This window comes from Onychomys torridus, chromosome 2 (genome assembly GCF_903995425.1).
Source record: "Onychomys torridus chromosome 2, mOncTor1.1, whole genome shotgun sequence".
Lineage (NCBI taxonomy): Eukaryota > Metazoa > Chordata > Mammalia > Rodentia > Cricetidae > Onychomys > Onychomys torridus.
In genome coordinates, this window is record NC_050444.1 from 140,455,935 (window position 1) to 140,468,692 (window position 12,758).

A 12,758-nucleotide genomic window follows, 5' to 3' on the forward strand; every position below is an offset into this window, starting at 1 on the left:
TACACTAGACTGTGAGAAGCATACAAAAATGAATGTCATCTATTATCATCATCCTTATTCCAAACTAACAGAATCAGACTTCTCTATAGGTAACTAAGTCAACAGGCTCTCTATCCTATGCGTCTGTTTAGTAACAGCATCATGCTGCTGATTATAGATTAGGAATTACTAACGTGGAACATAGGTTTGGATATAAGAATAAAATACAAAAATAATATGAAATTTAAAATTACTGATAAAAGTAAATTTTAGAATTGTAGATGAGCTTTAAAAAATAATCTTACCTCCCTGAGATAGACTCTTCTCCTTCTCTTCATCTTCTGCAATCATTTCTGCCATCTCAAGGAGATCCGCTTCAAACGGATGTGGGGGAAGCTTTTCTTTAAGGTCTTCAATACTCTCAGTGGCTTTATCCTCATTATCCACAGAAGATGGAATCAGCATGGGCACAGGCATCTGGAAGAACAAGGACTGAAGGTTTCTTCTGTCTCCAATGTGTCTGTGTGTGTATCTGGGGGTGTGTTAGTGGCCAGAGGTCCACAAAAAGTACCTTCTTCAATTGTTCACTACCTTATTTTTATGAGGCAGGGTCTGCCACACAACACAGAGATGGCAGACTGGCTCCAGAAATCTTCCAGCTCCAATTTTCAAGCACTGGGACTGTGTGTGTACGTACAACTATGCTTGGCTTTTACATCAATGCTGGACACTGAACTCTGGCCTGGTGCTTACACAGCGGGCACTTTACTGACTGAGCAATCTCCCGAGCCTCTGAGGGGTTCTTTCACAACAGGTTTGTTGTCAGAATCTCTAAGTATTAAAATAATGGAAAAAAAAAAACTTTTCATTGCTGAGAATTATGAGTCTTGGTAGTCCATTTTTATAAGAATAGAATGATTAAAATAAAATCTAGTGGGATGGGGATTTAGCTCAGTGGTAGAGTGCTTGCCTAGCAAGTGCAAGGCCCTGAGTTCAATCCACAGCTCAAAAATAAAATAAAAATAAAATAAAATCTAGTAAGCAAGCTGGGTATGGTGTCACATGCCTTAAAACCCAGCACATGGAAGACAGAGGCAGGAGGACCTCTGTGAGTTTGAGGCCAGTCTGGACTACATAGCACATCTACAACCAGTCAGGGATACACAGTGATACTCTGTCTAAAAACTAAAATCTAAAAACAAAAAACAAAACAAAACAAAAAAAACCTAGTAAGTACTTTTCTGGATACTCAACAAAGTGCTTGTGAATCCTTCAACAGAATAATCCTACAACATAAAAATAAGTTTTGTTGATTTTTTTTTTTTTTTTTTTTTTTTTTTGGTTTTTCAAGTCAGGGTTTCTCTGTAGCTTTGGAGCCTGTCCTGGACTAGCTCTGTGGACCAGGCTGGCCTCGAACTCAGAGATCTACCTACTTCTGCCTCCCGAGTGCTGGGATTACAGGCGTGCACCACCACCGCCCAGCTGATATTTCTTAACATTTTCAAAGCTATCAAATGAGAAATGTATTTAATCAAAAGTGAGAAATAATGATAGGTATCTTCTTTTAACTCTGCTATAGTTAAGGACTCTTATTTTTTATTTTATTTATAATCATTATTATGTTTTAGTATGTTCTTTTGATATATATGCCATGGTCATAGGACAATGTACAGAGTCAGTTTGATCCTTCCACCTTTATATAGATTCCAGGGAATGAATTCAGATTACCGGGCTTCTTAATTGGATGCAAGCACCATTACCAGTTCAACCACCTTGCTGGCTCAGAATTTAGGACACTAACATAACGTAATTTTCTGATTTTTCTTTTCTACTTGAGTGACCTCACTACTTTTCCTTTTTTTTTTTTTCCTTTTGTTGCTTTTCAGAGCTACTTTATGTGTATAAATGTTTTCCCTGCATGTATGTATGCATTTTACATGCATGTCTGGTACCCACAGAGATCAGAGGAAGGCAGCAGCAGATCCCCTAGAACTGGTGTTACAAATGTCTGAGCCACTACGTAGATGCTAGGAATCAAACCCAGGTCCTCTGAATCTCTCCAGTCCTTGTTTTTGTTATTTTTGAGGAAGGACTCACTGTAGCCAAGACTGGCCTGGAACGTACTATATAGCCCAGGCTCATGTTCAAGTGGCCTTAGTCCTCTCCTCCTCCCTCAGCCTAACAAGTACTGGGATTACAGGTGTGAGCCACCATGCTACATCATAATGTTCTTTCAGAAGACAAGGTATGAGTACAAGAAGTCTTCTACATTCTCCATAATAAATAACAATAGCAAGATAACAGCAGACAAGCAAAATTAGATTTATAATAAAAACAAGTTAAACATTTCATGATCCAGCTGAGGAAATTATAAATGAAGAAAATGCAAGATAAATTAGATTTAATCTTTCAATGATTACTCACGGGAACTGGAATTCCAAAGGGGACAGGAGTATACTGGGTATAAAGATGAAGGGGTATGGGAACAAACACAGGCACAGGGACTGGTACCACCATAACCTGAGGCTCACTTCGAGTGTCTTCTAATGAAAAAAACAAAAGTAAAACACACATACACACACACAGATAAAGAGTTAGAAACAGTGTAATGAAATTCTATCTTAAAAAGGAGAGTTTGTGCCAGGGAACATATACTTTGAATTCTAGCACTTGGGAGGTAGATGTAGGTGTATCTCTAAGTTCTAGGCCAGCCTGCTCTACAGAGGGATTTCCAGGACAGCCAAAGCTTCACAGAGTAACTGTCTCAAAAAACCAAAAACCAAAAACCAAACAAACAAACAAAAAACAAAAAAAAAAGGAGAATTTACATTTGAGAAAGGGCAGGTATTCAACAAATTATGCTAAGAACACTGAATATTTGCATGAAGAAGAATGAATAATCACCAAAAATAGCATTCCAAAATGAATAACAAATGTTCAGGCAAGGCAAACAAAATAATTAAAGTAGATATAGGAGAAATGATTCAGGATACTGTTCTGAACCATGGAAAGAGGCAGCAATATATAATTGGCCAAAGAACCTATGCCAAACTCAAAATGTTATGTACAGAAATAATTCAGGAGCTAAGAGACAAGTAACAGAATGCACAAAATATTTGCAAACTACACATCTGACAAGAGATTAATATCTAGAATATAGAAGAAATTCAACCATTAAGAGAAAAAGAACAAATAACCTGACTTACAATTGATCTAAACAGACATCTCTCCAAAGAATACATATAAAAGGACAACACAAAGATCTGAATATGGTAATAACCTGCAAGAGTACACTCTAATTAATGACTTTGTCCAGGTGATATTGTTGGTGGGTAGTAGAACCTTTAGGAGGACCTTAGGTCAATAAGGTGAGAGAACCAATCCTTTAGTAGGCAGTATAGGGTAGTAGTTTCTCTGGTCTTGGTAAAAGGCTCGTTCCTACAGATGTTCACATGTGGTAACAGAGGTCAGGAGTGGCATCCCCAAGCCTGTGTGACCTCCAAAATTACGTGCTAAAGCCTTTTCTGATTAAGTTAGCTGCCCTGAATATTTCATTATAGGAACCAAAAAGTAACTATGCCAATAAAAATGAAAAAATACTCAGAATCACTAAGGGTCACCAGAGAAATGCCTATCAAAATTTTAATAACAGGGCTGGACAGACAGCTGAACAGATAAGTACACTTGCTGCAATTACAAAGGACCTGGGTCCCGTGTCCAGCACTGGCATAAGATGGCTCACAACTACCTGTAACTTGATTTCCAGAGAACCCGATGCCCCCATTCTGGCTTCGGTGGGCACTAGCATGTATCTGGGCACATACAAAGAAGGCATAAAAATACATAAATAAAAATAAAATTTTAAATATTAAAAAGAAATACCATCTCAGCCTAATGAGAATGATTACTGTCAAAGAAGAAAACAAATCCTGGTGAGCACAGAGAAAGAAGGACTCCTTAACACTCTTGGTGGGCACTATAAAATAGTATAGCCATTATGGAAAATAGTGAGAAGGCTCCTCAAAAATATGATGACAACCCCCAGGAGAGAACCAATTAAGTTGTCCTCTGACATGCTCTACATGCTCACCATGGCACATGCATGATCACACAGAGTGCTATGTGATGACAACTTTTCATCTAGGATTCCTTTGTAGTTTAAAAACTCTGGGACCTGTGGTTGGCAGCAACAGAAGCCAGCAAGACACAAGCAAACACGTAAGGAAGATGAAGGCTATGAAGGAGTAATTCTTGGGCAATTGTCTTGAATGTGCAGAACAAATAGAAGTCAGTATTTCTTTTCTTTTCTTTTTTTTTTTTTAAAGACTTATTTAGTATGTATACAGAAGAGGGTGCCAGATTTCACTGCAGATGGTTGTGAGCTACTATGTGGGTGCCGGGAATTAAACTCAGGACCTCTGGAAGAGCATTCAGTGCTCTTAACCTCTGAGCCATCTCTCCAGCCCCAGAACTCAATATTTCTAAGAGGGACAGTCCAGCCGCCACCTGCTCCAATATTTAAGCTCAGCTCTCAGCACAACTTGAAACACTGCTAGACTCTGGACTGCTGTGTCAAAGAAGAATGGACTTCTCTGTCCACTCAGTCTCCAATTGAAGCTTTTAAAACTCACTAGGAGGGCTTGAGCGTTGGCTCAGCAGTTAAAAGCACTAGTTGCACTGGAGATGATCAAGGATCAAATCACAATATCCATATGACAGCTCACAATTGTCTATAACTCCTTTCAGAGGAGATCCAATCTCCTTGCTGACTTCCATGGGCTACATGTACATGCACAGAGTGCACATACATACATGTAGGTAGGGCACTCATACACACAAAAAAAGAAACTAAAAACAAACAAAAACTCACTAGGAGGGATAGATCTCTAACGTTTCTCACTTCAGGCCAAATTCCTAGTGTGTGTAGCCAAGAGGATAGGGCTATTCTCAAATCAGCTTTCATTCACAAGATGAAGGTTCTACTTAAAAGCTGACAGGGCAAGAACACTTGACTTCTAGTCATTCACTCTAGATTACTTACAGAGCAGAATGTCTATGACAGGACAGACTGAGTAAGAACATCACTCGACCCTGACCAGAATCCAGAGAAGCAGTGCTAATATTTTGTACAGAGGTAGAGACAGTTCCTAAGAAAGTTTTGAACCTCTCCCAAGGCAACCAACCTTTTGTTTTAAGACAAGGTTTCTCTATAGGTAGCCCTGGCTGACCAAAAACTCATGATGTGGATAACAGGATAGCCTCAAACTCAGAGCTTTGTCTGCCTCTTTCCCATGAGAGCTAAGACTGAAAGGCATGCACCACGACACTAGTGCAATGAATTTTTGTTTGTTTGTTTGTTTGTTGAGACAGGCATTTTCTATGTAGCCTAGGCTGTCGTGGAACATACTCTGTAGCCCAGGCTGGCCACGAACTCAGAGATCCGCTGCCTCTGCAACGCAAATGCTGGGATTAAACACATGCACCATCACCGCCTGTTGTAACTGACTTTTTAAAAGCCACTAAGTGAACACATGCACAAATGAGAAAATAAAGTAGTATTGAGTTGTATAAACTTAGGAGCACATTAAAAAACTAAAGAATCTGAATTCAAATCCCATCTACATTATTCTAAAGCTTATACTGAACAACACTGTTATTAATAAGGAAATTAAATGCATTCATAGAATAGTATTATGAAGTAGCTTTTCTTTGGGGGGTGGGGGTTGAGACAGGGTTTCTCTGTGTAGTTTTGATGTCTGTCCTGGATCTCGCTCTGTAGACCAGGCTGACCTCAAACTCACAGAGATCCATCTGGCACTGCCTCTGAGTGCTGGGATTAAAGACCACCCAGCTGAATTAGCTTTTTTTTGAGCTAATTTATTAAGCCTCAAATAGAGAACTACCTTTTTCACCAGAAGATTGTGCAAACTACACTCAGCAATAAACAGAAGCCACAAAGAAACCCTGTCTTGAAAATAAATAATCAAACAAACAAACAGAAGCAATTTATCTAGGAAACAGTGTGCACTCAGGGTAAGTGGATGCTCCCTTCCCTTAAATAAAATACTAAATCCAATGAACATACCTGTCTGGCATTCTTTGTTCTGAGTATGTGGTTTACATGAAGTGGCTTTTGTCTGTGTGATGGGTTTGCACAATAAAGCTTTGTTTTTCAAAAGCCTTGGAGGTTGAGAAGGTGGAAGTTTCAGGGCATCTGTTTGAGTACTTGCCTAGTTTAAAAAAAAAAAAAAAAAAGAAAAAGAAAAAAAAAAATCAGAAACCAAATGATTTCAAATGTTTTATAAAATTAAAATTTTAGCTATAAAAGCCCTATTACTAGAATTACATAGAAGAATCAACCTGTAATTATGCTACTAAATAAAGCAGATATATTTTATGCCTGAAATATTAATAGTAACCGAGGACTATTTTAATAACCATCAACTGAGTCAATGTACTTACTATTACTATATTTTCTCAACAAGAAAAACTATGATAAGCTTACTGTAAAACACTGGTAATCGGTACAATGGGGAGTCTGAAATGGGAACTGTTATTTCCTGACTGAGTTAGAGGCATAGTCTTAGAGGATGGAACCAAGATGAAAGGAATCACTTGGGATCAATCAAAACGTGAAGGAAAGGTTGTAACTGTGGTTCAGGTGTATAGATTTTTGTCACCAAAAACAATTAAAAAGTAACTCAAACATAAAAATTAGCCCAGAGGCTAGAAACATATTCAAGAAGTACCACTGTTCCAGTCATGAGTTTTGTTCATTATTTTCTTCTTTATTTATTCTTTTAAAGGACAATATAGACAACATAGAGTCAAAAAAAGTAAATTATATATAGTTACGATCAGCATGGAATGAGAGTGAGGAGATCTTAGTAGGATGTTAATAATCATTAAGAAGAATTTAGAGGAATAAATGTCCAACCTCTGTACATTTATTTAATTATGCATAATTTTTAAACTTTTAGTAATTAATTACATAAAGGCACCTAAGGTACCTACAAGGCATTAAAAGAAATAAAGGTATATAAAAAACTGAGTAAAGAAATTCTATTCATCAACAATTCTTTTCATCAATAAAGTAATTAGCTCACACATATGCAATGCACATACATAAAAATTACAATAACATCAATAAAATAACTTACATCCCCAATGATTTTCGCTGTTACTGTTGGAACTGCACCTTAATAAAGATTAAAATATAAATTTGGGGTCATTAAAATTATTTAAACATCACTATTAAAGCCAATTATCAATCCATAAACACTAGCCATAATCACGTGTAACTTTCCACTCAATTCAGTAATAGCAAGCAGTAGCTTGTATGAAACAAAAAGAAAAGATGTACAACTCCAGAAAACACAACTGTGCAACCTAGTGGTACAGCAAGCTGCCAAGAAGTATATATAGTATTTAACTCCAATGGTTAAATAAGCCAGTTCAAATAAGCTATACCTTGTAAGACGCTGTTGGCATTTGCTGTGGGCTGAGCAGCAGGAGCACTTGCCAAAGATACCACATTAGCAATAACTGGAGTTGAATCTTTTCTGAGTGATGGGGGCCCGGCAGATGCAACTTGAACCATAGAATGACTTGCTGGTTAAAAGAGAAATAAAGAAGACAGCTCATATAATTTATGTTTTATAGAAATCACATCAGAGGAGAATAATGCTTCTGGGAGTAAGTTGCTATGAAGCAGAGGAACTTTAGGAATAACTCGGCTTTTGTTTCACCACTTCCTGGCCTTTTTGCTAAGGTCATGGGTATTAGCTTTTCTTTCCCATTTAATTACTGGGTTTGTTTGATTGTTTTTGATTAGTGAAACTTGAAAGTCTCTCATGTATTTTACCTTTGTTTCACATAAAACCAACAAAAATTCCCAAAGGCATAATCCCAAACAATGACCAATATAAAACAGACTTAATGAGAATTTAAGAGAAAGGTGTAGGGGTTGGGGATTTAGCTCAGTGGTAGAGCGCTTGCCTAACAAGCGCAAGGCCCTGGGTTCGGTCCTCAGCTTGGGCAAAAAAATTTAAAAAAAAAAAAAAGGTGTTTCTTAAATTTTACCTTTATATAAAGGACTTTCTCACTATGTAACCTAGGCTTGCTATGTGGCTTATGCTATCCTAGAATTCTTTCTTGACATAAGTAAGACTAGAAATATGTACTACCAAGCCTGACTATATATGGCATATTTAAAGAGCCATGTGATTTAGTCATTTCTTTTGCTACAACAATCCAAAATGTATCATTATGAAAGCCAAGGAATATACAGAATTAAAAAACAGTACATGTCATTCTTCCCCAGAAAACTTGAGTATGGTTCAATCCGTATTCTCAGAGAAAACTACAACAAAAATTCTTTTCCTTGGCTTTCAGGCACTCAATAAAATGGCTTAATTTAAATGTTGAAAGTATTTGTTCAGTTTTGTTGTTGTTGTTCATGTCAGTTCACTTGCTGTTTTGAGACAGGGCCTCTCTATGTAACCCAGGCTGTCCTGGAATTTGCTATGTAGAACAGGTTGGCCTCAAATTCACAGATACCTGCCTGCCTTTGGTTCCCAAGGGCTAGGATTACAGGCCATCATGACCAGCTGGTTAATGGTTTTTGAACAAAGTAAGATTTGTATTTCATAAAACTGCTGACAATTTACATATTCTAATCTGTACAAGAAAAGTAGTTAGCTCCTTGCACTAATAAAATTTCATTTATTTCTCATTACATTTTACCTGAATTGTTTTGTAAAGGTGAGTCACATACGGTTTGCTGATGGCAGAACATCAAGATACAAAGCAGGTTACAAAAATGTTTAATTTCGCCTCGCCATTTCAATGACTCACTGAGTTTACCCTGTCTCTTGCAACCATCACATTTGGCCATCTGGAACAAATTAAAGAGAGCAAAGAAGAAAAATTATCAGAGGCTGAAGAGATGGCTCAGCTGTTAGGAGCACTTAGCTACTCTTCCAGAGGACCCAGGTTCAATTCCCAGCCCTGGCATGGTAGGTCATAATGGTCTCCAGTTCCAGGGGAACTGAAGCCCTCTTCAGGACTCTACAGGCACCAAGCACACACATGGTGCACAGACATACATGCAGGCAAAACACACATACACATACAATAAGGGGGAAAAAAAAGAAACAAACAAAATATTTATATGGTTTGACAGAATAAAACCAGGAAACAGTAAAAAAATTAACTTTAGAACATAATTTGTAGATTTTTTTTTTAGGGGTTTTTTTTGTATTTTGTATTTTTGTTGTTGTTGTTTTTGTTTTGTTTTTGAGACAGGGTTTCTCTGTAGCTTTGGTGCCTGTCATGGACTAGCTCTGTAGACCAGGCTAGCCTTGAACTCACAGAGATCCACCTGCCTCTGCCTCCCGAGTGCTGGGATTACATGCGTGCGCCACCACTACCCGGCTTATATGTGTATTTTTAATTTGTGAAGATAACGTTTTTATTTACAGAACTTAAATCATAAACTCAAAGCTTACTATCTTAAAATGGTAAATATTTCTACAATAATGATTTTAAAAAATGTGTGTGTGTGTGTGTGTGTGTGTGTGTCCCCAGTTCATGTGCTTGGACATTTTAACAGGTACAGAGGAAAACATGTGAAGGATTAACACTGACACAGGCAGGGGTATCTTTCTTCAGTCACTCCCCATCTTATTCATTAAAGCAGCGTCTTTCAATTGAATGCAGAACTCATCAACTGCAATACTATAGTTATCCGGCTTCCTCTGGGGGACTCTGCATCCAAACACTGGAATTTGATGTGGGCTTTTAGGTGAATGCTGGGGATCCAAACACCAGTCCTCACACTCATACAACAATTACTTTATCCATTGAGGCATTACATTACCAATGACATCATTTTTTTAAAAATCACTTTTTAAAACCAACTCATATTATTAGAGAACACCCAATAAGCAGAATTGAAAAACAAAGTTTTAGTCCTACAAGTTGGCTCAGTAGGCACACTGCTACACGTGATAGCTTGAACAAATGATGGAAAGAGAATCAACTCCCACAAGTTCTCATCTGACCTCCTTCCACTCATGTGCATGGTATGAATGCACCTACACCAACATGCATGCATGCACGTAGATACACACAAAATAAATAAATGTAATAAAAATAAATTAATAGGCCGGGCGATGGTGGCGCACGCCTGTAATCCCAGCACTTGGAAGGCAGAGGCAGGTGGATCTCTGTGAGTTCGAGGCCAGCCTGGTCTACAGAGCAAACCCTGCCTCGAAAAAAATAAATAAATAAATAAATAAATAATAGTAATATTAATTAATTAATTAATACAAAGATTTTTCTAAAAAGTCAATTTTAAAAAGGCTTCTGTTCTTCACATTTCAGAAGATAGACTCATTTATTTAAATGATAAATGAATAAAATTTATTAAAAATATTTTAATGCCATGAGTCAGCTGTATCTATTACAGAAAGTCAGAAACAAAAGGAGTAAGATTTAAATCCCCAACATTTTCTAATAACTGATAATGCAGGCATGTGAATGTTAATTTTTTACCTGGTAAAATAAAACTGTATACTTAGACATGCATTCTTCACAACAGAAGTCTTCTACCTTTCCACCCAAATTATTCTGGATCAATTTGGGAGATGTCTGTAAACAATAACTGCACATTTTGCAGTGACTTCCCCAGCGTTTCCCCAAGTCATGTTTATAAAGCAATTTGCAACCTAAGAAATCAAGAAACATAAAATTAATAATGGAGTGAATAATAATTACTTACATTTTAAATGAAAAACAGTACTATGTTTTCACCCTTGAGAGCTAACAGATCAAGAAATCCATTACAGGATCAAAACTAGGCTGTGTGTGTTGACTAAAATATATGTCATGTACAGTAAGTTCCATTTCATAAAGCTTTTATTTTATTTGAAATAAATATATACTAAGTTTATAGTAGGCTGTAATGTGAAATTAATTATTTTGTGTCATGGTCAGAAAATTTGAAAGTCACAGATCAAGAATAATAATACTGCCATTTTAGAGTCAATCAAGCCATTTTTAAACATATGTATCATCTAAATAAAGGAAATAATTTAACTTCATTTTGATATCCCTATTCAGACCATTTATATTCAGAAACACACACTTAGGATGGCATTACAATTCACAACTTCCATTCTGCAGTCAGTGCAGGACCTAACCATCTGAGATTTCCACCATGTCTCTATCTCCTGCACTGTACTTTGAGGTTCTTTCACTTCATTTTATATCTATATAAAATTAAGAACTACACAAAAACAGCAAATGATCTGTTAATAAATCAAAAGACGTTATATTTACAAAGGATAAACTAAATTGACACAGTAATCCTTAAACAACTACTTTAGACCACCATGCTCAACAGGAAGATTACTTTTTCTCTTTTTACCTTCACTACAAAATGACTTGTCAGCACCTGAGAATCTCACAGTCTCCTTTATAATTTTCTCAATTTTACAATATTCACACATTGCCATTACATTATTGATTTTCTTATATTCATCAGAACAATTCTTGCCACAGAATTGAAACATTTTACCCTGTAAAGAAATATTAGACAGTTGGTTTATGTTATGAAAATTTTCATCCTTCTTACTTCAAAACTACAGGCTATGCAGTTGGTTATGTGGCATGTGTCTGTAATCCAAGCACTCAGTAGGCAGAGACAGACAGATCTCTGTAAGGTCAAAGCCAGTCTATCTAAATACAGAGTTCCAGGCCAGCCAGAGCTACATAATAAGCCCCCATCTCGAAAACAAAAAAATCCAAACAGTGAAATTTTGAAAAATAAAATTAAAAATACATTTACAGATAGAACCATATATACTCAAACTCTTATCATGAATCTAGACTTTGCTGTTTTGTTCCCTTTGTATTTTGTAAAGAGAGGCTCTCAGAGAGTAGCCACAGTTGATTGGGGGTGGGGGGGTGGGGGGAGGGTTTCTCAGTGTAACTTTGGTGCCTGTCCTGAACTCCCTCTGTAGACCAGGTTGGCCTCGAACTCACAGAGATCCTCCTGCCTCTTGGAATTAAAGGTAAGCGCCACCAACACCCATGTGCCACAGTTGATTTTAATCACATGCTACCATCTTAGACTCCTGTGTATACACACATCCACAACAGCTATAAGCTCATACTGACCTTGTAGTCAAGAAGCTCTGGTTTTGTGGCAAAAAGACGATTACAGTGTTGACACCTAAGCTTCACCACACTTCGTGCAAACCCAACTTGCTGGGACTGGGCAGCCAGCCGCTGGAGTCCAGCTGAAGCAGAGCTATTGATGGAGGTGGGGGACACAGCAGGGGTATTCCCTCCACCTGCAGACACCGCTGAACCTGTGGGGATGCTCACGATTACCTGGCCCTGAGACAAGGGCACTACTGAAGAATTCGTTCCAGTTGGTTTGTTAAACAAATTCTGAAAAAGTAAAACAGTAAGAATAGGTCTATTTAACCATTTGTTTAAAAAATAGGAATTATACCCCTATGTATGCCAAGCATGGGTCTAGTAATGCAACAAGCTAGGTTCCTTGGCATTAAACACCTTAGAACTGAATGGGGCAAGTCTTATGTAGAAAAATAATCCAATAATCTTCAAAACTACTATTCTCCCAATACTATCATTTAATTTTATGGAGGACAGATAAGGGACATTACAGGCTGAACTAATAATCTAAGCTGAAAAGCAATATATAATAGAAACAGACAATCCTGGTACAGTATGTTTGTATTACTATA

At 37.3% G+C, this 12,758-nt stretch overlaps 1 protein-coding gene across 4 annotated transcripts in view; it reads right to left on the reverse strand.

The window, feature by feature from the left end:
* LOC118577334 (zinc finger MYM-type protein 4) overlaps positions 1-12,758 on the reverse strand; it is a 127,414-nt gene that overhangs the window by 40,891 nt on the left and 73,765 nt on the right. For all 4 annotated transcript variants that reach the window (XM_036177489.1, XM_036177491.1, XM_036177490.1 and 1 more), the window contains 9 exons: positions 12,163-12,438; positions 11,411-11,561; positions 10,537-10,709; positions 8,725-8,875; positions 7,450-7,590; positions 7,140-7,177; positions 6,065-6,209; positions 2,404-2,522; positions 285-456 (listed from right to left, as the gene is read on the reverse strand). In XM_036177489.1, coding sequence (XP_036033382.1) covers positions 285-456; positions 2,404-2,522; positions 6,065-6,209; positions 7,140-7,177; positions 7,450-7,590; positions 8,725-8,875; positions 10,537-10,709; positions 11,411-11,561; positions 12,163-12,438 — 1,366 coding nt within the window. The remainder of the gene's footprint in view (positions 1-284; positions 457-2,403; positions 2,523-6,064; positions 6,210-7,139; positions 7,178-7,449; positions 7,591-8,724; positions 8,876-10,536; positions 10,710-11,410; positions 11,562-12,162; positions 12,439-12,758) is intronic.